At 43.2% G+C, this 26777-nt stretch overlaps 1 protein-coding gene across 1 annotated transcript in view; it reads right to left on the bottom strand.

Annotated features, from left to right (window-relative positions):
• LOC144824453 (protein spinster homolog 3-like) overlaps positions 1 to 26777 on the bottom strand; it is a 340991-nt gene that overhangs the window by 300906 nt on the left and 13308 nt on the right. Inside the window, exon 2 of the mRNA XM_078683551.1 lies at positions 16251 to 16316. Within this exon, the coding sequence (XP_078539677.1) occupies positions 16251 to 16316 (66 nt within the window). The remainder of the gene's footprint in view (positions 1 to 16250; positions 16317 to 26777) is intronic.

The following is a 26777-nucleotide window of genomic DNA, read 5'->3' on the forward strand; positions in this document are numbered from 1 at the left end:
TAATTCCCTGTCACGACAAAGATCCAGCAGGGTTCCACCGAGAATTAAAAGACATGCTCCGTATGGGAGAATACACATATCCGGATATAAATAAAATGTTAAAAGTCCTGTTGCCTGCGGGCATATATGAAAAACTCAAGGAAAAAGATTGGGAGGTGGGAGAGAAAAAGATCGATTGGACAGCTCTAGAAGCTGAAGATAAGATACGTGTACCAGGTACCGGTCTTGGAGACAAATGTAAAGAATTACCAGAATTATTGATACAAGTTTTGCCTAGATTATTAGCCACTAAAAAGGAAGACTGGGATGCAATCTCAGCCTGTAAACAGAAACAAGACGAAGACACTAGTGATTTTTATTCTAGATTTGAGAAATGTTTTATAATAAACAGTGGTTTGAAGACGAGTAGCGAGTCATACCCTCATCTTTTTGTTACTAAACTAGTCGAGAATTCAAGTCCACAAGTTAAAAATCGAGTTTTGAAAGTCGAAAGTACTTGGCAAGCTAGTACCCCGTCCCAGATGCTCCAAATGCTCCAGTATCACCAGAATAGAATCAGAGAAGAGCAAGAACACGAGAGAAGACGTATGAAAGACACAAAAATGAAAGTACTAGTTGCACAATCTGTTCCTCAAGACAGTCAGAAGAGGGGTCCGAATCAAGCCAGTCATCCTGCAGCTCCCGTTAAAGGGACATGCAATTATTGTAAACAGCCAGGTCATTTCATAAACGAGTGTGCAGTTCTGAAACACAATATAGCCACTGGTAAAACTAAAGAAAGACCACGTCCGCCTAGACAAGAACAAGTTTCACAGACTTCTCAGCCACAGAATGCACAACAGACAGTTCCAGCACCGCAGCCTATAGCTGCAACACAGCATGTTACACAGCAGATGTACCAGTATGCACAGACAGAGTATCCAGAGTATCAAGCGTATTCATGAAACAGCCTAGAGAGGGAGGTAGGCTTGCCTCTCATCGAGATTCCTGTAGATCAAGAAGGTCCCTATGTTCACAGTCAAGTATTAGGGAAAGACAGAAAGTTTCTGATTGATACAGGGGCAAGTAGGACTACCATTAGTCACAACGAGGTTCCAGGGGCTCCGCTCTCAGGCTCTAGAAATGTTTCCCTTGGATTTTCAGGAAAGCCTATTGTAAACGAGATATCAAAGCCAGTTACTCTAGAAATAGGTCCATTGTCCCGAACTACTGATCTATTGCTTACGAAGTCATGTCCAGAAAATTTGTTAGGTATTAAGACACTGAAAGAATTAGGTGCAGTTATTTGCTGTTCCCCAGAGGGAATACGTTTGTTTTTACGTGACTTTAAGGGTCACTATGTTCTACGAGATTTTGATCCGAGATTGTCAAATGTCCCGCAACATCTATGGGCGCAAGGTCCAACTGATGTTGGTTTCATGCGAATCACACCCCATCGTGTGACTCTCAAGCAAGGTGTAGTGTTACCACGAATCAGACAGTACAGATTGCCACCTGAGGCTGTAGCAGCCTTATCCAAAATTATTGACGAGCTCATTGCTCAAGGAGTAGTTGTAGAAACTGACTCCAATGTATGTAATTCTCCTATCATTCCAGTCATGAAACGTACTGATCCAAATGCACCCCCAGTATATCGATTAGTGATTGACCTTCGAGAACTCAATAAATGTATCATTCCTCAGTACCCAGTTGTTCCAGATATCTCATCTCTATTGACAGCCATTGATTCTGAGGCAATATTTTTTACAGTAATCGACCTCAAGAATGCATTTTTCAGTGTCCCCATTCATCCAGACAGCCAGTACCTTTTCGGATTCTGTTTAAATGGAAGGAGCTATAAATTCACACGAGCTCCTCAAGGTTTCACAGAGAGTCCTAGTATTTACAGTCAAGCACTTAAGAGACAACTAGACAATATTCACATGCCAACTGACACTGCCCTGCTCCAATATGTCGATGATCTACTGATCACAGCCCGTTCTGAACGTGCTTGCGAGCGAGCGTCACTCACAGTTCTGTATTTCCTAGCCGAGATGGGGCACAAGGTGTCCCCTTCAAAACTTCAATTCTGTGTCCAGCAAGTGATCTACTTAGGCCACTTACTGTCCAAGTGGGGTAGGCAGTTGACACCCGACCGTATCCAGTTAATAGCGAGTCTTCCTCAGCCCAAGACACAGAAGGAGGTACGTGCTTTTATCGGCCTCACTTCTTATTGCCGACAATGGATTCCTCAGTATGCATTTCTAGCCAAGCCACTGATACAGTTAACGACACAGGAGGCAGCCGTATCGACTGTTCTCCCTTGGACATCTGAACATACACTTAGTTTCAATGAGTTAAAGAAAGCTTTATGCCAAGCTCCCGTTCTAGCTACACCGAACTACAGTAAGCCTTTTACGCTTTTTGTCACAGAACGCGATGGTACAGCATTATCTGTTCTCACACAAGATCAAGCAGGACAATACAAGCCCTGTGCTTATTTTTCGAGCACACTAGATCCAGTAGCCCAGGCTCTGCCTGCGTGCCTCAAGTCAGTTGCAGCCACAGCACTAGCTATTAGACAAAGTGATTCCATAGTATTAGGACATTCCCTGACAGTACAAGTTCCACACTCCGTGGAAGTTCTTTTAAACCGAACACAGACTCAGCACTTGACAATTGCACGTTTGACAGGTTATGAACTGACACTGTTCCAGCCACACATAGAAATCAGACGCTGCAACGTTCTAAATCCTGCTACACTGTTACCGTCAGTTACTTCAAATCCTGCCACACATGACTGTGTGGAAGTAGTTAACACTATGACTAAGCCGAGACAAGACCTGACAGATATTCCATTACCAGACCCCGACCTGACACTTTATGTGGATGGTTCATGTATGAGAACGAGTACAGGAGAACTAGTAGCCGCGTATGCAGTGACTACTGACACTGAAGTTATTGAAACACACCGTATTGACACCCTGTCTGCTCAAGCAGCAGAGCTAGTTGCTCTGACTCAAGCCTGCATACACGCCAAGAACCTGAAAGTTAATATTTACACAGATTCACGCTACGCATTCGGAGTTGTACACGACTTCGGAGTGCTCTGGCAGGAGAGAGGTTTCATGACTTCTCATGGAACCAAGATTCAGCATGGTCTCCTTATTCAAGCTCTGTTAGATGCAATACATTTACCGACATCTATCGCTATCATGAAGTGCAAAGCACATACGAAAGTTACAGACATTATTTCTCAAGGTAATGATCTAGCAGATCGAACAGCCAAGCTTACAGCACAGACACCAGACATACCAGTTAACAAGACACCGACATCCACTCTCGAACAAACTACTTGTATGACAGTTAAGGACCCTACTCAAGATGTCATAGATATCCAGTTACATGCTACTCCCGAGGAAATCAAGAAATGGTCCGAACAAGGAGGGGTCCAGACAGATCAGGGATGGGTGACGAAGGGAAAAGCCACATGGTTTCTCCCCGACTCAATGGTTCAAGTCATTATCAATACCGCACATAGTCCTGCACATTTAGGAGAAAAAGCCATGTTAGACAGTATCCAGAACATTTGGTTTAACAAGCATTTACGAGCTGCAGCCAAGCAGAAAGTCCGTACCTGTATGATATGTTGCCAGTTCAATCCAGGTAAAAGTGTCCCGGTGGAACAAGGTGGATTCCAACCTCCTGACCACCCTTTTGAAGTCCTCCAGATGGATTATATTCAGATGGAGCGATGTCGAGGTTTCAAGTATGTCCTTGTAGTTGTATGCGCTTTGTCCAGGTGGACAGAAGCATATCCAGTCCCAGATTACACAGCCGCAACCACTGCCAAGCAGTTGGTTCGTGAATTCTTCCCCCGTTATGGACTCCCTAGGGTCGTGTATTCTGATAACGGCCAGCCATTCTCATCTGAACTAATGAAGCACGTTTCCCTTTTGTTAGGGTACCAGTGGAAGTTCCATTGTGTACGCCATCCTGAAGCAGCAGGTCTCGTAGAGAGACATAATCAAACCTTGAAAATCCGCATTGCCAAAATCTGTCAAGAAAAAGGTGTAGACTGGTTAGTTGCTCTGCCAGTCGCTTTGTTTTATATGCCCATGGTCGCACACTCCAGATCAGGTCTGTCCCCTTATGAGGTCGTATTCGGCCGCCCCCCGAATATGTGGGGTACACCTAGACCCCAAAGTATTACCGATGTTTCCAGTAATATGCTGACAGATTACCTACCTTCCTTGATGTCTGCCCTACACTCTTGTCGTTCACAGGTTGCCGCTGCATTTCCCGACAATACTGAAGTCAAGCCACACGAGATCCTTCCCGGCACCCTGGTCCTCGTCCGCAATTTTGATCGTTCAAGTCCGCTGGAGCCTCGCTGGAAGGAGCCGAAGTTAGTCCTTCTAACCACCCGTACTGCCGTCAAGTTGGAAGGCAGGAAGGGGTGGGTGCACCTGTCACACGTCAAGAAATTTCACGGACTAAAAACTGTTTCCAAGAACATTTCCAAGGATTGTCAGGATTTTAAAGACTGCCAAGATACTATTCTTAAGGACTGTCCCGCAAATGACATTGATATCAAGCCCTCCCTGTTAGAGAAAATTCCGCAGCAGGAGTATAAAAGTAAGCTCCGGTCTAGTAAAATAAGTCAGCCAGTTTAATTGTCTAAGTCCTCCCCTAGGTGAAACGGTTAGACAGGTATCTGACATGTATGAGATAGACCCCCATAGTGAGAGAGTTAGTCAAAACTCTATCCGATGTATCGTTTTTCTAAGTTTTATATTGTTTTTAAGCTTAATGGTAACCTGCACGAGTTATGCATTTCATTTATGTTTTCCAATTTCTCATGTAAATAAGTTTTCTAATGCTACAGTAGAGCACACGTTTAGTGATCTGCCTCCTCACGAACTATCTTATCGTCTTGCTATGCGCAACAATACCTTTATCCGTATGTTACATTATTCACACCAGACCAGCAATGCCACTAATTGTTGGGTGTGTGGTCGACTCCCCCCTTTCCAGACACCAAAGGGAGTTCTGCCACTCTTTCCTTATCCGTTTTCACATAATGGTTCATGTGGAGCATGGTCCACGTTAACGTCATTCTCAACTGATATGTCCCTTCTGAACAGTACATGTTTTCCAGACAAGCAAGGTCTTCCCCACAGAACAGGGTTAAATCTAGAAAATGAAGTTTATAATTTGGGTAATTATTCTTCGAATTTCATGGTTCTGAATGTTCAGTCTGATCCTACTCCAGACTTACCTGCTATTTCAGTATTACCAGTCAAAGGCGAATTATGTGTCCGAAATAATGGTTCCGTACATGTAGGACATAGTGATTGTACTACTATTGTCGAGTATAGTGACAGTGGGAAATCTATTTTCAAAGCTTCACGTCATTCTTATTTTGTTTGTGGTCAGACCGCATATGTTCGTCTGCCCCTCGATTGGGATGGAACCTGTTACATTGCCTTCCTACTGCCACCAGTTTTCCTAGCCCCGTCCGATTATCACAGAAACACACATCTAGTACACATTAGACATAGAAGGGAGATCGAGTCCCCGATTGTCGATCAAACTGAAACTGCTCTAGAACAGTATACAGATTTCAATAGAGGATTCTTTTTCTTTATAGGACCTATCCAGAATAGTAAGTTAATCCGTCGATTAACCAGAACCCTTGAGGCAGTAGTGAATGAGACTGCCTCTGCTCTAGGTAACTTAACCGAAGAGCAATCTGCTATGAGATTTGTCGTGCTCCAAAATCGTCTCGTTCTTGACGTCATACTGGCCGATAGAGGAGGAGCATGTAGAGTCATCGGATCTAGTTGCTGCATTTTCATTCCTAATAACGCGCCGTCTGTTTATTCAGCTATAACCAGACTTCATAAAATTGCCCATCAGTTACACCAGAATCCAGGCACCTGGACATGGTCCGGTTGGTTTTGGAGTATAATTTCTGCCTGGGGATGGAAAGTATTGTCCTTTCTAGGTATTGCAGTAGCGATCATATTCAGTTGCTGCCTCTGTATACAATGTGGCCCTGCGATTTGCGGCATTTGTGCTACCTCTTGTATTCCTAGTCCCAAGTCCCGTCCTAGATCCCGTTCCAAGAAATTTCGAGACGAGCAAATGATACTGTATGAAATGATAGATGGTATCATGAATATTGATGTTTCCTGATGGAAACGTAGTGACAAGGAGGGAATGTGGAAAAGTAAATTTTGCCATGTTCTGTGTCCCTACGTGTTCCCCATCTTATGTTATATGTGCATGATTAATATGCATATGTATTCCCCATGATCGATTAAAGACGCCATTACAGTTGTGTCCAACTCTAGTATGCCAGTTTCCAGTTCTCGTGAAAGCTACGAGTATTAGGCCTATGTAAAGCTACATTGCCACGTTTCTCAGTGTGCACGTTATTTCATTGAAAATCCCCGTTTCTAGGACTCTAAAGGGCCCGGACTCAGATTCAGCTCCAGTCTCCTGAACCCTCTCCGAGGAGCGATACAGCCCCCACCTGTATCCCTGACCCTTCACTTACTTCCTGCCTCACAGTGCCCGGCTCGGCCTGGCTCTGCCTCCCAGTCTGCCAAGAGTATGTTATGATTCTAGTTATCAGTCCAGCCCTCCTTCTCTGCATTCCTAAGCTACTGAATCGCATCAATAGTTTCAGTCATCGTCTAGCCTTTACGTCTCCATGTAAGAGAAATACTGTATTTATGGTCATTTAATATTCCTCAACACACACTACATGTAGAATAATGCATGCACCAGTCTTAGTGTCTGTTAGCCTTTGCCCTGATAACTTTTGGATTCTATCAACATGTTCTCTAAACATCAGATACTAGATAGTGTTTAGGTACATGTCGCTCTGACTCTCCAGACTTTCGTCTCTCCTTCTAGCTCAGAAGTCATAGCCCCCAGCTTCTCCCTAGTAACACGTCATTGCCAGCTTGCGCGCACCTCTAGGTTAGAGGTCCCGGCTCCTTAGGTAGCCCCCTCCATGTTTCCGCCCATTTGTGACATATTCCGTTACGTTTACATCACATGTCTATGTATACGCCCTGTTCACGCCTCTTGTTACACCTACTTTCTGCCTTATCTCTCGCGACTGCTATAGGCCCTGCCTACTGTTACGCCTATTGTATTGAATACCATGTATTTTGTTTAAGTATATATACTTGTGCACTGTTATTAAAAGTTGCCATGCCATTCCATTCCTTTGTCCCTGCCCCGTGCAGCGCTGCCATCCTATTCCCGTGCAGGTTGTCCTGTTCCTGTCCTTTATGCTGTATTAAACCTGCAAACTCCTACTACCTCGAATCTTGACTCTTATTTATTGAGCTATCTATTATCGTATATCTAGTCAAAAATAGAGGTATTATTTATTTATTTACCACAGAAGGGCAATTGTCTCTTCCTTGCTTAGATTCTTAAAGCTGCCTTTATCTTATTTGGATTCAATGTCATTAAACACTGCCTGCTAGAATGTATGTATGTATGTATGTATGTATAGGCATTTATATAGCGCACTACTTACCCGTAGGGTCCCAAGGCGCTTCGACCGCTGCGAAACCCTTCCTGGCTTCCCTGAGAGATGGTCCCTTAATGGGTATCTCCAGGGTGAGACCAGGCATCCCCGGCGGTCTGGTGGGGCCGTTAGTGAAGATGAGGCAAGCTAATGCCCAGAGTTGCCGAGTGTGATCGCTGATCAGAGTGGGCACCGAGGCGAGAGAATTATCGAGTCCGCTGACCCTGGTCCAGAAACCTGCCGCACCGGGAATCGAACCCTGGTCCCGGGCCGTCCTCTGCTCTCGGGTCTGCCGCCTCTAACCAGTGAGCCACACTACTTCACATGTGAGAATCTCTACAGGTGTAGTGTGCGGTGGTGAACAAAAGGTAGATTTTAACTGTAATCCTGTTTAACCTGTATGATTGGTATCCTCCCTAGCCTCTTGTTTTTTTATCCACTATCACCTTCCTTTTAATCTTGCCTTACTTCTCCACTATTAAATATATTTAGGATTAGTAAAGGTAATTTTATCCATCATGGTGTCACTTATTTACATATTGCACATTCCCCCAAAAAACGCTCCGCTGTAAACAGGCGTTGAAGCACACCTGAGAAGCACTCGCCTCTTGGGTGGAAACCGTATGTGAAGCATGTCACCAACCAACGGGGTGCCGCTCGCAGCAGTTAGAGGATCACTGGACTATCGCTTTATCACGCCTGGAATCCTTTCTCATCCTTGCTGTGTCACCGGAGTTGGGCGCTGAGGCAGAGAGCACACGGGGGCAAAAGATCCTGATTGAAAGGAGAGCGACCGGCCGCCTGGGACTGCGAGGACCAGCATTCTTTATTCCACCAACAGCTGGTGCCTCTTCCCGGGCGTGCCCCGCCCCCACCTACCGCCTCATTACTGCTCGCGGCCCCCGCTCCGCGAGCACCGCTCGCAGCAGTTAGAGGATCACTGGACTATCGCTTTATCACGCCTAGAATCCTTTCTCATCCTTGCTGTGTCACCGGAGTTGGGCGCTGAGGCAGAGAGCACACGGGGGCAAAAGATCCTGATTGAAAGGAGAGCGACCGGCCGCCCGGGACTGCGAGGACCAGCATTCTTTATTCCACCAACAGCTGGTGCCTCTTCTGTTAGTACTTAACTGATACACCCAAAGCGCATCGCGGGACGCGCGCGGGACTTAGCCCGGGGCTAAGCCGGGCAAAGGGCGGGCCGTTTGAGGCCATTCGAGGACTGGCGAGACTGGACTGGGCTATTCCCTTTTCATTTACATTCTATCTTTTGTTTTCCTCTGCTACTGTCGGGGTATAATGGTGGTGACCAGAGGGAACAAAACCAAGGCCCCGGGCAGCGTGGGTAAATTGCTTGGTCCCATGGATGATTTTATAACGAAGGCGAATACATTCATAGACCAAAGCATATCACTGATAGAAGAAAGAGTATCCCTAGACCTCGCTTTCGCCAAGAGATCCTCCCTGGGTATCCTGGCTGACGCTAGAACACCAGTTGTAGGGAACATTAACGAGGGGGAGGGAGAGAGTCGTGGGAGACGAAGTTTGCCAAATAACGAGGATCTATCTGTGTCTCAGCTTGCAGATTCACAGTTAAGCACAGATCTAGAAAGAACCCCTGAATTACTACCTCAAACCCCCATACAAATGACCTCTCTGGAGAGAATACATGAAAGGGGAAGGAGGGAGGGTGCGATAAACAAGAGAACGAGTGATATAGAAAACTCTAGCTCTAAAATGCTGGATTACATTACAAGTGCCCCACAGAATCCACCACCCAGGGTAGAACACCTAGTAGTTACTGCGCTAATTCACAATAATGAGCATGAAACCCCCACCCTTATTGACCTGGAATCCCCTACCTTATTACCTACCAATGGAGGACTAGGAGATGGCGTAAATACACAGCTGTTAAAGAAGATCGCTGACCTATTTAAATTATCTTTGCAACCATTAGAAAATAGGTTAACACAGCTGGAGATTCAGATATGCAAGCTCGTTAAATCTCAACATTAAAATCAATTAGTAGGGGCCCAAAAAAAAGGGGGAAATAATCATAAAAATCAACCTCCCACAAAGCCTCTAAACGCCCCTTCGAAACCTGCATCCGTTCAAAAGAACGTAACCCAAGCTGTAACATCCGCCTTGTTGACTACCAAGAGCACATTGAATACATCGACTAAGGCACCTACTACCTTGCCACAGGGAAACTTCCAGCCACCAATTACACCAGCTCCAAACTTAGTGGCTACTAATAAGGCTATAAACAAAGTAACATCTAAAACACCGGCACCTCAACTATTGGCCCCTAATCCCCCGGCCCCCAAAGCTTATGGAAATATTCCCAGAGGTTCCGGGGAGGGCAGACTTCCAGTTGATTTGCCACCTGAGGCCTCACCGTATGTAGCGGTCATGACAGGTGTCCCAGAAATAGCAGACCACAATGCGGAACCTGGCTGGTCCCTGAAAAACAAGACACAACATTGGTTACAGAACAATCGTCCCTTCCCTCCAACTTGGAATGGAAGGATTTTGTCAGTTCGTAGGACTTCATGGGTGGGTAAAGCAAGAAAAACGATTCCTGGGGATTGCATTGTGATCACCTTTGAGGACCTTCGTATGGCAGATTATATCTGCTCCTGGGAAGATACGAACGTAAACGGAGGCATCAGTGTTAAACCACTTTCTTTTTTCTATCCTTTAAGACAACTGAAGGGTTTCTTCCAGGATTATGATCCCCCATGGCCTGTTCCAGCTCCCCGACATATTGATTTTTACAACAATGGATATCAAGGGGCCCCCAGATACCGTGACCAAGACAACTCATGGCAAGTAGTGGGACCACGCCACCAGGGTGGAGGTTGGGAAGAATGGAGGCCTCCTATGCAAAGGACGACATATAGAGAACCGCCCCGGTGGGAACCGTGGTATAACATCCCGCTGACAAATAGATTCAGCGGGCTTGAAATGGTCGATTGACCACCAACTGATACAGAATCTGTTAATCCTTGCTCACCCTACTCTAGTTCTAAAATAATTTCCCCTCCGGTATCCATAGAACCAATTGTACCAGAGGTTGACACACCTCCCATACCCATCCTCTTTTGGAATGTAGCAGGTCTGCGCTCCAAGATCGAGGATGGGACGGCCCAAAACTTCTTAGAACACTACAAAATAATTTGTTTGCAGGAATCATGGTCTACTACTGAGCTTCACTTACTAGGATTTAAAACATTTTTCATCCCAGCGGTCCATAGTACAATAGGTAGGCCTAAAGGAGGGCTAATAACGTACATCGCGAACACCCTGAACCACCTAAAAGTGACCACTATCCATTCTGATCCTAATTGCCAAATTCTTTCACTTTCCTTTGTCAACAAGGAGACCATTCTTCTGACCAACTTCTATAATAACTTAGAGGAAGATCAATTTACGACTCTTCTTAGAGACGTTTATGAAAGACTAAGTCAACTCTATCAGTGGAAAGGCAGCCATGGGGCAATTCACTTACTATGGGGAGGGGATTTTAACCTTCACCCGTGCCCACTGGCGAATTCACACTGCTGTGGGATTGTGGATGAATTCGAGCTCCCATTAGTGCATCTTGCTCATAGTAAGGCGGGGAATGCCCTAAACAATGTGCTCTCCGAACTGGACTTGCAAATTGCTAACCGTCCAAGTTCGGACTCCAATTCCCTAATCCCAACTTACGTGGGCAGAGGTTACCAAACAATAGTGGATTATATCTTCTTGTCTCCTGGATTGCTAGATATAGCCAAAGATTTCCAGGTTATTGATAACTCTCTGAGGGACCACTCCGCGCTGCGGATGCATCTTCATCTACCTAAATATAAGCACCAAAACATAGAAATAGTAAATACTCTTGCCCAGAATAACTTAGAACTTGGCAAACAGAATGGTTACACAATAAAATGGGAAAAAATTAACCCAAACCGAAATCACCAAAAAACTGGTTAAGCTGGCCTATCCCAATATAATTAAATGCTTGGACCTCTCGGTAAATTACGAGGAAGTCCTAGATAATTTCAAGCAGATTCTAGAGAAAATCAAGGGATTACTTTCGTCCAAGCTAACGTCCAAGCACTCCGGCAAGAATGGGTGGTTCAATCATAATTGTACTATAGCCCTCACTAAACTAAAACTTGCCCTACATAATAAACCCAGAGATATGGGACAGATCCAACTTCTCAGACGCCAATATATCGGGGAACGCAAGCTAAGAACTAAAGAATTGAAGCAGAAACTTTGGGAAGATCTGCATAAGAGTACTGTCTCAAAAAATAGTGAGGCCTTTTGGCGCATGGTTAGAGCTCCTTATCTCGCCGACAATAACATCCCCAAGATCGAAGTAGCTATTGATGAAGAAACCTGGGTGGCCCATTTCACTAAGATTTTTAAAAATGACTCAATTATAGATTGTCCTGATAACATGCTTCCAAAAGTACATTACCCCATCCCGCTCCTCTTTGACATACCCGACCTGTTAGTGGCCTTGGAAACAAGTAAAACGGGGGAAGCCCCAGGCCCGGATGGGGTCCCAGTGGACTTTTTTAAACACAACTTGGACCTCTAGGCACCCATTCTTACAAGAGTATGCACAGCCGCAGTCAACAAGGGAGTTTTGAATTCTTGGACTAGGTCCATCATGGTCCCCATATTTAAAAAAGGGGACCGCCAAGATGTGAAATGCTATCGCCCCATCTCATTGCTGGACTCGCTCGGCAAGGTTGTGGGGAGAGTAATTTTAGAGCGACTTCAGCAATGGGCTGAGGAGAGAGGCATTATCTCCGACCTCCAATTCGGTTTTCGGGAGGGGTTCGGAACAGTAGAGCAGGCCCTGAATCTTAGCCTTATATTGGGTAAATATACACAGGCTAAGGAGAATATGATCTACATGGTCTATGTAGACCTATCCGCAGCTTTTGATTGCGTCTCGCACTCAAAACTGTGGATGGTCTTAAGTCAGATGGGAGTGGAACCCCCCCCCCTAGATTTTTTGAGGGAGCTCTATTCAGGAGCCTCGGCCAGAGTACGTTTTGGTCAGAATGGCGAGTTGACGGCACCGTTTAGAGTGGAGCGTGGAGTCAGGCAAGGATGTGTCCTGGCCCCCTTCCTCTTCTCACTCTACACCAACGGTTTGGAGAGGAGGATGCTGAGGGGGGCCCAGGACCTCCCACGTATAAAACAGCGCATGATTCCCGCTCTGCTCTACGCGGACGATGCCGTCATTCTCGCGCGCACTCCGTGCAAGCTACAGAGCTCCCTGAATAGATACACGACATTCATGGAAGGTCTGGACCTACGGGTAAACGTCAAGAAAACGTTTGTCATGATAGCAGGTACCAAGAAAAAAGGAGTAAAAGAGATCTATCTCGACAACCAAAAACTCGAGGTTACTCCCCAGTATCCGTACCTTGGTATCATGATAGACGAACGATTGACATGGAAGCCAGCAGTAGAGACAAGATGCCATCTATTCAAAAGATCAATAGCGGCCCTGACGAGTTTCTCTCAGAGATTGGGGAGAAGGGCTCCAGTTGAGTTACTGAAAATTTACAGTGCCAAATGTCAGGCCATTGCTCTCTATGGAGCCGGGGTCTGGGGACACACGGACACTAGCTCCATTCAAGTAGCAGAAAATGCCTTTCTAAGATTTCTTTTAGTTACTCCAAGAGGCACCTCAACCTATGCCTCACATTTGGAACTAGGAATTCCTTACCTGGAAGACTTGATCAAGATTCAACCACTGATGCTGTGGCTGCGCATTTGGACATCTGTGAAAGATGCCCTGTCCCAGTCCATTGTAGCTGATACAATGGCCCTTGACAAGTCTTCTAAGGTAAGATGGCTTTCCTATATTAGAAACTTTTTTAAAGATCTTGGCCTTGAGAAATACTATCTTCACCCAGAGACCATAGTTGACTTTCCGAAGAGAGCATTAAAACAACAAGCCCTCTGTCATCTAGAGACTCTGAGATTGGCTTCGGAATCCTTAAAACATGCGGTTATTCACGCGAATATGGTCCAAATAACGCACAGTATCCAGCCTTATCTAACATTACAGGTGACAACATATGATAGAATGCTGTTGACCAGATTTAGGTTGGATACATTTTTTAGACTGGTTGTGTTCCCTATGAAAAATGGATGGGTTTCAAGTTTTCACCCTTGTCCTTGCGACGAGGAATCAATCCAGTCTAATTTACATGTTATCATGTTCTGCAAATTCCATCACGCACATAGGAAAATTTGGCTACTGCCTACATTGAGGAGTTGGGGCCTTAGACAATGTAGGCCGGCATTTCTTAGACTCCAAATGCTTGAATCTGAGTCTGTCTGCTATTTTGTTCTTAACTTTTTAAAATGTATTACGAAACACAGGAAAAGTCTATAAAAAGTATTATATAACTATATCTTGAGGAAATGAAATGGATTGAAAATGCCGAATAAAGAAGTTTATATATATATGTCACCAACTAGGTTGGTGAGTGAGGGTTCTTCTTCAAAGTCTTGTGTGACTCCTTACACAATGCTTATCATTTGGAATCACTCTTCTTTTGTTTATTTATCACAAGGGGACCAAGAGTGGTTCCACTATAAATATCTTTCTCTCTCTGTGTTTCTTTGATTTTCAGAATAGACAATTATCTATAAACATTCCTAGGTGTGGATATTTCCTGGCCTATTCTATTGGTCGGTTATTGAGAAACCAAGTAAAGCTTCATTATGTTCTGTGGGAAAAATCATTGTTTTGTTTTTGTTATTTGCATGAGCAGCTTTTTCATCTGGTTATGTATTTCCAACCAATACAATTCCTATTGGAGTAGGTGAAATATAAGACCAGGTCACTAGCATACCCAAGGCTTCCTATTGATACCTTAGGTAATTTTAATACGTGACTGTTGCCAAATTCCTCAGATTCTATGGGCAGGTCTTCATATACAAACAGAGCAGAAGTGAACCAAGAAAATACCATAGCTTCATTACTTTACAGGTTGAAATCTTTGAGCTAAACCTGCACCGTAGCTTATTTTACCCACGACTCTGTGCAGTTATTTTACCAGATTTAGGAGACCACATTATCAATTCACCATTAATTCCATTTATTCCGCAGCAGGTAGCATGTGATTTTTTTTTCCAAGAAATCTTTTACGAAACATTGTTTCGCATGACAATTTAGACTATTTTAATCATTGCATTCTATTACACAAAAAGGAAATGTAACTTACAATATGTATTTTAATTACATTCCCAAAAAGTAAAATTTATTGACTTCCATTTGAGAACATTTTGCAACTTATTTAATAACATATGAATATTGTGTAATGGTAAATGGACATTTAAAGATATGTTGATAAAATAAAAGAGGCAAGAATACGTAATTTATATAGATATATCTAGACAGAGAGAGAGAGAGAGCAAGGATGAGATAAGGGAAGGCACCTACCCCAAAAAATAAATAAACAATACGATTATATAAATAATATCAAACAGAAAGCGTATATATAAATTAAGGTGGTTTTGGGGCTATTCTACCAAGTAACAAGAATGTGAAACATAAAGATAGGTAGATAGATAGATAGATAGATAGATAGATAGATAGATAGATAGATAGATAGATAGATAGATAGATAGATAGATAGATAGATAGATAGATAGATAGATTTGAGTCTGAATAGAAATATAATAGAAACAGAAAAACGTATAAAAAATGAAATTAAATATACAAACCTTAAGGAAAGGTGGACATTTTATGAAAAGGCGTTTTGGTCTAAATAATCTAGTTTCTGCCACGCATTCTGCCTGCTCCCAAAGGGCACACATCGCAGGCTAAACAAAGTTAGGGCATCCTGCAAGGGCCTTCTTTGCTCATCCACCTCTATTTGTCACTTGGCCAGGCAAATCCCTATTGCATATAGCCATAACCTGTGCAAACAAGGCACCACCCACTATGCACTTCACATGTACATTACAGAAGGAGGTACACACGTTTGCAGCCACTTCTGCAAATACCAAAATACCCCAAAAGCAGAACAATGGACGCAAACACCCTCTGAGTTCCCAAAATCATGTATTATAGATCTACCCACAAATGTTTAAGTGATGAAATTTTTTGCCCACCACGCAGGCAAAGCAACAAATACCTACTATTCCACAGAAGCATCTTTGCATCCATTGGCATAATCTAATGTTATGCAACATCCATGTTGCATAACATTAGATTATGCCAACCGAAGCGCATTAGGAGCCAAGTTTACATTCTTTGAAATGTGTTCCCAACATATAGGATTTTGTGATTTTCAGTTACTAGTGAAGAAAGTGAACGCAAAGTGAACCCAACAAAATACACTTATCTGAAAACATGAGAAAAAATACACTGACTTTCTTGCAGTTCTGTATAGCAGTTAATTTTCTTAAGAACGGACTGAATTTTTTTTTCTGTTTGCTTACTTTTCAGTTTTTTAATTAACCAATGTACAGGTAAATTTTTGTATTTGATTTTAATTTCAGTTGTATCTAAAATGTTCTTTTTTGATATTCTGTATGTATCCAATGTGGTTAGAATAAACATAGGATGCTTAGTGATGTTGCATGTTAAATATTATTTCTTTTACAGTGAGGTGTGTAGCGTCACAAATGTGGGCAGCCAGTAAGACAAATGACGATGGTGGTCAGGAGCAAGATATAACTTTACCTGTTTGGAGAAGTCCTGCGTTGCTGTCGCTGATGTCAAAGTAGGTCTTGATTTCCTGCAGCACTCCTGCAACAGAAAGTAGAGCAGCACATAAAGACTTCTGTGAACCAGTCCCTTTTGTGTCCTTCTCAGATTTCTTGATTTCATAGAAGAACAAGAGCATAGTTAGAAAGAGATTCAGTGCTAGTAACCTTTTACTGAAACCACAAAGATTCATCAAGAAGAAAACATATAACTGAGCCTTCTCGGGGACGGCGCCCAGAATCTGGAGTTCACTGCCCCCAGAAACTAGACTGAATACTGCATCTTTCAAAAAAGAAGTGAAAGACCTTCTATATGTAGCTTGTAAAGTGCTCTGATACCAGCAAGGGTCTTGTTCACGCTATATAACACCTGCAAAATAAATAAATAAATAAATGGTAATGACAGCCCTGTAGACTAGACCCCGGCTCTAGCTCAAAAGGCCCCCTCATTGCCAGTGGCGGTTGGTGACAAAAACATACAGTCAGACGCTATTGCTGCATACATTAAAACACACACACATTTTACATTAAAACCCAAAAACATTTTAAAATGAACATCCAAGAAACAAACAATAAAATGTACTTGCCTTATCTTGCAGTACTTCTCCTCCATGTTCTTCTGTCTTTGGCTCTAGACTCCTCCGAGTGCAAGGTGATGTCACATAACCAACTACCTAATCAATCCAGTCGCTGCTCTCATGCTGTGAAGCAGCATGAGTGAATCATCTGGATTGGCTGGAGCAGGCTTCCTCAGCGCTCCGAAAGGCACTGGAGGCTTGTGCCTGATCTCCAACCCAACAGCTGAGTTGAAGAGTTAGAATTGTGCATGTCGGTATGGCCGAAGCAAGGTAGCCTGCCAACTGACATGCAAAATTCATACTGGAGGGGCCACTGGTCATTGCTGTCAATCAGCAACAATGACGTTCTGGCCCGCCCTGCCCTCAGGTCAGTCCAGCAGAAAGCTGAAAAAATAACATGGAAATACAATCCTTTTATTAGCATTTTATTTTCCCAACTTTCTGGGCAGCAGTAGGGGCGGAAGCTCCCCCGTTCCCATGGAGGAACCGCCAGGGGTCATTGCTTGCCATTACCTAATAGCAATATGGGTTAGTCTTTATTCAATGTTAAGCCTCTTACTCCACCAGCCTGCATTTGCGTGTGTTTACCTTATTCTTGCAAGTTCTTCCCATCCCTGCCTTCAACTTTTGTCACTGTTTTACTATATTTCGAGACTTTCTTTCTTCTCCCTATTCTACCTTTCTCTCGATTACTCTGGGTAGAATTTTGATTTAAAAAAGCAATGATGCTTAAGAAAGGAAAGCTGGTGCCCACTAAGGACAATTAGAGGCACACAAGAAGCACTACAGGAAACTCATCTAACCGTGGATTAACTAATAATCCTGTCACTATATGATTGGATAGAAGAAGCACAGCACTTAGTGGCCAGGGCAGCCCACATGGCAGTAGTTAGAACCCTATCAACAAGCATTGGCAGAGTCGACATGTCTTCCTTGCCAGCAAAACAGACAATAAGCACATCTGGAATAATAATTCAATGCATGCTAACACATGAAGCAGGAAATTTCTGTGCTGTGGCACTATCCCCTTCTCAGTGGGTACTGGAGCACAATAGCCGACGTCCTTGCATGCTGCACCGAGCCCGAAATTTCCTTTGATTGGGAAACCTACTTTTTGCATCCCTTCAGAAGAGGTAAAAGACATAAGGTTACATCCCGCTTTCTGGATCTGGGCATGACAACTGCTAAGCGGCTGATCACTACTAGGAGATGGAAGTCCCCTGCGCCAACTCATGCTTTAGCGTGGCGTCGCTCTTTACTGACATGGGTAAAACGGAGAGCATTGCCCTGCACAGAGAAGATTTGATGGGCCTCTGCAAAGGCCCACCCGCCAGCTGGGACGCAATATTAGCAGACATGCAGAGGAACAATGACATGGATTCGGCCGGTTCATCCATAGAATACGGCCGCCATCTTCCTGGGAGGAAAGGGTTGCGGTCCAGTTGCTGGACGCCTCCCGCCCTCCCAGGATACTTAAGGGGCTCATTCACTAACTGCTTCAGCTTTGCATTTCTCCCCTGAGGCGGAAGTCGGGGGATCTTCATACTCTTGCTGCATAATTTGTATGTATTAAAATCTTTTGCTGGTAAAATACCTTTTAACAACTGTAAATATTTTAAACGCCTATTTTATTTACCTGGCATTTTGGACTCCCGTGTGCGAGAATTACATCGCACACAGGCTCCTCACTCTCAATCTCCCTGTCACAGCGCAGCCGAGTAAGGTGCTGACGCCGTGACTTTGACGAATACGGCCGCCATCTTCCTGGGAGGAAAGGGTTGCAGTCCAGTTGCTGGACGCCTCCCACCCTCCTCCAGTTGGTATAAAGAGATCATGTTATCCCATCCGCGCAGCGGGCGCGCCAAAGGCAAGCTTGTCTGTGCCCGTCCGCGCCGGGACCGGGCCCAGGGCCATGACCCCTGGTCAAGATATTAATCGTAGCAACGCCCCCACCTTCCAATACACTAATATCATGCTGCACAAACTGCGCCCACCACTTGCTACAAACTGCTGTCCGTTAGACCCGGACCTTGCCCCATTACATCCTCTGTATTCTTGTCCACACTGTAAGACCACCATCCCTCTGATGTATAAAATTCTTACTCCTATGATTAAGAAACTTCCAAAGAGCACTTTGATTGCGCTCATCAATGTCCGCTCTCTTGGAAAACACAGGCAAGAGATTGCATATCTGGTATTGGACAGAAACATAGATATATTGTTCCTGACTGAGACATGGATGGACAGTGCATCCGACCCAGATTTAGTGGTCGCCGTCCCCAATGGCTTCAAGATTTATAGACAAGACAGGGAATGTAAAAAAGGAGGAGGCCTAGCAATTATTGCCCATGACACTTATGCTGTCAGAATCTCCCAGATTCCCTCGTCTACTTGTGAAGCCATGCAATTTGCCATCAGATTCTCCCCCTCCGATAATCTTAAAGGATTACTCCTCTACAGGCCTCCAGGAGCACGGGCCGAATTCCTCTCAGATTTTAGCACCATGCTTGAGCCCTTAGCTATTGAAAAATCTCTAATGGTATTAGGGGATTTTAACTTCCATTTAGAGAAATCTGAAGATAGGGACACTATTTCCCTTCTATCTGGTATGAGCACCTTAGGGTTCCCTCAATTGGTTAATTCCCCTACGCACAATGGTGGTCACACTTTGGAAGGCATCTTTTCCAATTTTGAGGGTTTTGATATAACGGACAGCCTTCCACGTACATGGTCTGACCATCATGCAATTATGGGCATAATCACCCCCAATGAAGCTCCTACTGCCAAGGCACCCACTTCCAATTACGAACCTTTTAAAGCTTGGAAAGATTTAGACAGTGCTATTTTAAAAACTTGTCTCAATAACTCCAAGCCCACTTTATCTTCCGACCCCAACACCGCTATTAAGCAATTTCAGGACTGGCTGGGTCTTGCCACTGATTCTCTTGTACCTCTAAAAAACGTAACAAGAAACAGATCCACCCCCTCTGCCCCCTGGTTTACTGAGGACCTCAGGGTCCAGAAACAACTTTGCAGGAATAGGGAAAGGCATTGGCGAAAGTCATATAACGAGGAAAGTAAAATGCGTTATAAGATGATGTTGGCCAAATATAAAGTCATGATTGTCAATGCTAAACGGAAGTACTTTAGCGAACGGATAGAACAGGCAAAGAATTCAACCAAACAGCTCTACGATACCACTAAGTACTTAGCTGGTTATTCCCCCGACCTTACTCCTTCTCCCTCTCAATCCTTCTGTGATGCATTGGGAACCTTTTTTTTTACTAAGGTTAATGATATCTATACCACTTTTGCTGCTATCACCAAAAACCCTTCAACAACCACTTATTCTACACCATCTGTCCCTTTATTCACACAATTCAAAGACATTACAGAGGATCAAATAGGGCACACTATCTCCATGATTAAATCTGGTTCAGCTTTAGATCCTTGCCCTGTCAAAACTCTTCTTCCAGTTATGGATATTTTGTTACCTGCCATTACTCAAATTTGTAACGATATGTTCAGAGCTGGGATTTATCCGGAAATTCTGAAAAAAACCCTCCTCAAACCCCTTTTAAAAAAGCCACATCTCGATAAGGATGACCTCAAAAACTACCGACCGATAGCCAGCCTTCCATTCCTGGCAAGGGTAGTAGAAAAAGTGATGAACTCACAGTTGTCTGAGTTCATCGAGGAACATCACTTATTGGACGATACCCAATTTGGGTTTTGTAAATTCCACGGCACCGAAACGGCCCTGATCAAAGCGGCGGATGACATTAGGGTCATCCGAGATCAAGGAGGAACAGCATTATTGGTACTACTCGATTTGTCTGCAGCTTTCGACACGGTCGACCACCTAATCTTGGTCGACCGTGTCGAAAAAATGGGCATTAGACAGGTAGCCAAAGACCTGCTGGCGTCGTTTCTATCAGGCAGAACTCAAGCCGTCACATTAGGCTCTTTTCAATCGACTAATCTGTCTCTGCCATGTGGGGTCGCCCAAGGCTCATCCCTGAGTCCGACACTTTTTAACATCTATGTGTCGGACCTAGCCAATATCATCAGAGCACACGGGATGAGCCTTACCTCATATGCAGACGATACACAGTTAGTCCTGTCCATTAAAAATAATGGACAAAAGATGGCCGATGGTTTCAAAGACTTCATGTTGGCAATTGGAGACTGGATGGCCTCCAATTGTCTAAAACTCAATTCCCACAAGACGGAGGTCGTCATTTTTGGACAACTTACACCTAGCTGGTCCCCTGCATGGTGGCCTGCGTCCTTCGGAACCTTGCCTTATCCCATCTCTAAGGTAAGGAACTTGGGAGTAGTCTTTGACAACCAGCTTAACTTTGTTGCCCACGCCAACCAAGTAGCATCCTCTGCCTTTCATAAATTGCGCCTAATAAGGAAAATCATCCCTTTTGTTCCTGAAAGTGCTGGGAAAACTCTGGTAAGCTCTCTGGTATTGTCCACCCTGGACTATTGTAATGGTCTTTTTGCTGACGCCCAGATTAGAGTATTCAACAAAATGCAAATAATACAAAATGCGGCAGCAAGACTACTTGCCGGAATTCCCAAACATAAGTCCGCCAGAGATACCATCAGAAGACTTCATTGGCTTCCTATCCGAAGTAGGGTCAAGTTTAAAACCCTTTGTATTGTCTACAAGGCACTGCATAATCAAGGACCTTAGTTCCTAAAGGATCAGCTGATTCCCTATCGTCCCCTTAAGGGCCTACGATCCTCTACCCTTAATGACCTAGTGGTGCCCCGTACCAGGACCATCTCCTGGGGAGACTGTCGGTTCCTGGTCTCGGCTCCAAAGCTGTGGAATACCCTACCGCAGTCAATACGGACCAGCACCTCCCTCTGGTCCTTCCGTAAACATCTTAAAACTTGGCTGTTTAACCAGTAAAGTTTCTGATCATACATGTGTATTTGTGAATATGATGCAAAGTTGTAGCGCCGAGACGCACAAGGGCATTTGTTCGCGCTTTATCAAATCTCATAAATAAATAAATAATAAATAAATAAATAGAGGAGGCGTCAATCATTGAGGCAACATAAATTGGGGGCGCTCATCTATCCCTACAGAGTCAGGGTGAACCTTCATTAATGACTTCTTCCACATTCAGTCACTGATTACACATTTGGCACACAAGACATTTATCCGATAAAGTGGGCGTTTATAATACATTGTACTTTTATCTTTATTAATGTTCACGTGCGCTCCTCGCGCTCATGTTGTTATCTTATGTCTTTGACTGCATGCGCACACTTGCTGTTAGGTGCGCATGCAGTCTAGTAATGCTTTGAACATGTTTTCAATTTAGGCATGGGTGCGACTGCCAGAAGGTTAAAAGAAAATTTTTGGTGACCTGGTTTAGAGTCAAATGCCACCAATTGGATAAATGCTTGTAGTACATGTCTTTTATCTGATAAACACTGGAAAACTGGAAAACTTCCCTTACATAATGTGCCAACACCTGAAGAGGCTTGGACGAAGTTGGCATTAGACTTTGCAGGCCCATTTGATCTACTCTCAACTGACAAAAAATACATTTTATTTTTAGTAGATTATTATTCAAAATGGGTGGAATTTGAATTTTGTTCTTCCCCCACTTCCTCCTCTGTGATCAACTTTTTATCCAGAATTTTTCTATCTGAGGGTTTTCCTAAAGAGTTAGTCACAGATAATGGCTCACATTTCACTTCAACCATTATGGAGAACTTTTTGTTTGCTCATGACATTAAGCATTTAAAGGTTGCTGTATATTCCCCTGCAGCCAATGGTTTAGTAGAACGAATGAATAGGGTTATTAAAGAAGGAATACAGACAGCCATATCTGAAAAAGAACCTGTAGATATATTTTTAAAGAAGAAGATTTGGTCATATCTTATTACTCCACACACAACATCTGGTGTTTCTCCATTTAGGCTTCTTAGAAAGAGAGATCCTAATGGTACTCTTTGTCCTTCATGGATTAAAACATTGAGGAAGACGGATAATTCCTGTTTGGTTTGTAAAGATAAGGAAAACATGCTTAAAAATGTTTCTATTAAACAAGCTGTGCAAAAGAGAAATTTTGTCAGTAAGAATTACAATTATATTTGTGACTTCAAAATTGGAGACTGAGTAATGATTAAATCTCCAATAAGAGTTAAGAAAGGTTCGTCAAAGTTTTCTCTTCCTGTACAAGTTTTGAAAATTTCAAAAGGATCTTTATTTCTTGGTCAGAAAGGTTGGTGGAGTAAGAGAATGTTAGTAAAATTAACACCTGATCAAGCTAGTAAGTTCATTTAAAAAAAAGAAATGCTTTATGATGAATTACACTTTTCACACTTTTTGGATGATTTGTGCATGCAAAATGAGGTTTCTAATTGTAATGATATTCAAAATCAACATCCTCAGCATCAGACGACTCATTTACAAATTCAATGATGGCAAATAATTCTTTACATGATGATGTTATACTTTCTAAAACTGAAACAGTAAGACCAACACGGAATTATTCTTTTCCTTCAAGATACAAAGATTTTTATTTATCTTAATTTTGTTTTTCTTTTGTTTATGAAAGGGGAAGGGTGATGTAATATGTTGTACTTTTATCTTTATTAATGTTCACGTGCGCTCCTCGCGCTCATGTTGTTATCTTATGTCTTTGACTGCATGCTCACACTTGCTTTTAGGTGCGCATGCAGTCTAGTGATGCTTTGAACATGTTTTCAATTAAAAGTGCATTCTCGTGGTTGCAGTCTTTGGCTCTGTAATGCGAACGGTAAAAAAATCAGTTTGCTGTTTGGACTGCAGAGAGGAAGGATGCACTCCCGTGGAGTTGATATTATTTTACTGAAATAAACTTCAGACAACATTTCTACAAGTTTCCTGAAGATTCATTTATGTTTAAATTGCAACTTTACAGCGTTGCGTAAGGGGGAGGTTTTGGATTGGAGGGGCACCTCGGCGGCACATCACTAACATTAACCCTATTTTTTTCTTTCTTTGTCCTCATTTTGTTGTATCCCATTCCCCGGTTCAGCATCTGTTAAATAATAACCACGCACTGTATGCATACACATGTGATGTACAGGGGTATTTACTCTATTGTTGACGCCCGTATATCACCATCATACACGATTGTTATTCTTGCATTCTGTCACTGAATCGTAATGCCCCACAGAATTGAATCACCCCTCACTCCTGGGGCCTTTCATGGTGTTCCTCTGTATATGCCTGGCTGATGAAGGGTGTTACCCATAAACTGGTCCCAGGATGCTTGTTGCCGGTTGAGGGAAGACATGGCTTGGCAGTTCGGGCTGGACTGTTCCCATGAGGCACAGGGTCAAGACTGATTTGCATATAGCTGGGTCTGAACTGGGGCGGCATAGTGAGCTAAAGAACAATGATGGCTTCAACCCAGATCTGTGACTGAGGGTGAGGGTCTGAAAAGTTTTAGCGCTCCGTCCATCACTTCCTTGTGTTTGCTTTGTTCCTCTATATATGTCACTGTTTTTCTTTGCTTTCTTATGTGAAAAAACAATAAACATATTTACAAATAAAAATTGAAGCAGGAAGTTTCTGTGGACACTTCAATCACAGCATGATGTTAGTTTGTCAATGTAAAAATATGTGCTATACTGTGGCTCTAGTTCTACAGCATGGAAATCATTAGTGTGACCACAAGAAGCTGAAGCTACCAGATGTTAACAATTGATTAGTTGGAGGTGTATAGTATAAAGCAGGCTGCTGGTTAATATTTATTAATTATGTGCGCTGGTTAGGGATTTCTTTTTTGTGAAATATTGTGGCCTAAAATGTATTGTGACGGCTTTCCCTATCATTATAGATAACATAACATAATGTGTCTTTTGCAAAGTGCGCATTCATCCAAGGGTGTCTTGGTGCTGAATAACAGATGTTTATTGTTACCCAACTCAATGGTACTCATTTTGAACGGTGATTTTGATGAAGGACGTTTTTCTGCAACACCAAACAAACCATTCATCAGACATTGCTAAATAACGTCAGGGGCTCTGTTTTTAATGGACAGTGTCAGCACATCTCAGCAAGCTAGCAGCACTCTTTGTTCAAGCTGCTGTGTTGTAGTAGACCTCATCAACTCTTTGCTAGATAGAGTACTGTCAATTCTCTGAAGTGTTGATATTCTCACAATAGGCTACACAAGCACTTCTCTTCAGGACTGATATACTTGTAATGGACTGTAACAGCACTACTTAACAGAGCACCTACAAAAGTAATGGACAGCGTCAGGGTTTTCAGCAGTGCCACTTATAGAGTACCAGCATTCTTCAGTAGAGCAATCAAGCATCTAAAGCATTTTCTGCACCTTCACCTAAAAGAATGCATAACTCCAGTCCTGTCCAAGAAGCCTCCCAAGTAAAACAGAACACAATTTCTACAAGTTAAATTAAAAAATAGGGGAACGTGCTCCAAATCTGCACCATTGATCACCATACCACATTACTATAAGAAATCTATGGGTGGCATTGCCAAGCTCTGGAACTCGTTTCCAGCCAAGATTCATATATTTCAGCAGGATACACACTTCAGAAGACAGTAGAAACCATGGCTATTTCTAAGATACAATCATGGAATACAACATACATATAAGTAACAGCCCAATCAGCACACTACTTTCTTTATTCAGGTTAGTTATGAAGAGCTGGTCCATGACGACCCTGCATATTACATAAAACTGTCAGATCGTATATAGCTCTTCTGGCCACACTAATACTAAAACGATAATACTCAGAGGTTGGTAACAGCTGGTACTTCATACAGGCTGCATATCAACTCCCTTATGCTGCTTAAAACTCTTACACTCACCTAAAACAAATCTGATACGGATTGGGTCCATCACGCAGTACTGTCCCAGCCCACAAATCAGTCATCACCAACAGAACAGGCATGCAATAACTGAAGAAGATCTGCACATACTGCTGGCCAAGCAGAGGACTCTAATCTATTCCACTACTGCAGGTCCCAAATAACTACATAATATGATCTCTACCTTATCAGTGCTTAATTTTAAACAAATAAGTGCCAGGGCTCTCGTCAAGAGGCCACTGCAGCTTGTACCACACATTGCCCCTGTGAGCTGGCAATGACAGTACAAACCCAGCTACTAACCATCACTCAAAGCTGTTGTTGTGCTCATACCTAAATGAGCCAGACAGAGCCACCGTGTGGCAGATTGGTATGAGCTCAGGTGCTGGCAATTAGATGCCACACCGAAACCACCGGCTCAAATTAAGATCTGCTTATATCTTAAAATGGCAATCAGAAATGGGTGATAGGATCAGGGTCAGTCCAGGCAGGTCTTCCCACCATTTCTCTCTCCATTGATGCCTGCTCAAGACCATGAATTTTCAAACAACATATTTCAGATTAGACAACTAAGTTGAGTAACCAGCTACGTGGACTATGATTATAAGGAATACGTTAAAGGGATCTAACTGCAAACCATAGACTGCATTTCTCACTCTCACATCTCTTCAATCATTACACTAATAAATGCTTTGTCCTATTACACAATAAATGCACCTCGGTGGTTATCATGCACGACAAGGAAACACTTCCTCAAGGGATAAAAACAAAGACAACACACTCTTCCAACCATATGCTCTATATGACCTAGCATGTTGCTTAGGTAGGGAAGAACTTTCTGACAGTCACCAGTATGTAGTTATAGTTAGGACGATGTTTTCATAGAAAAAGCACTTTTTGACTTGTCTATATCTTGTGCATGGAAAGTTTTGGGTGATCCATCAAGTGGAGGCCGAGAAAAAAGACGAGGGCTTACAAAAAGTGTGTTTCCGACTGTACTTTCCAATAGACTCTTTAGGCACACCTGCAGCCTGAACCGCTGAAAAGAATTACACTAGAATTACAA

This window comes from Lissotriton helveticus, chromosome 3_1, assembly GCF_964261635.1.
Source record: "Lissotriton helveticus chromosome 3_1, aLisHel1.1, whole genome shotgun sequence".
Taxonomy (NCBI): domain Eukaryota; kingdom Metazoa; phylum Chordata; class Amphibia; order Caudata; family Salamandridae; genus Lissotriton; species Lissotriton helveticus.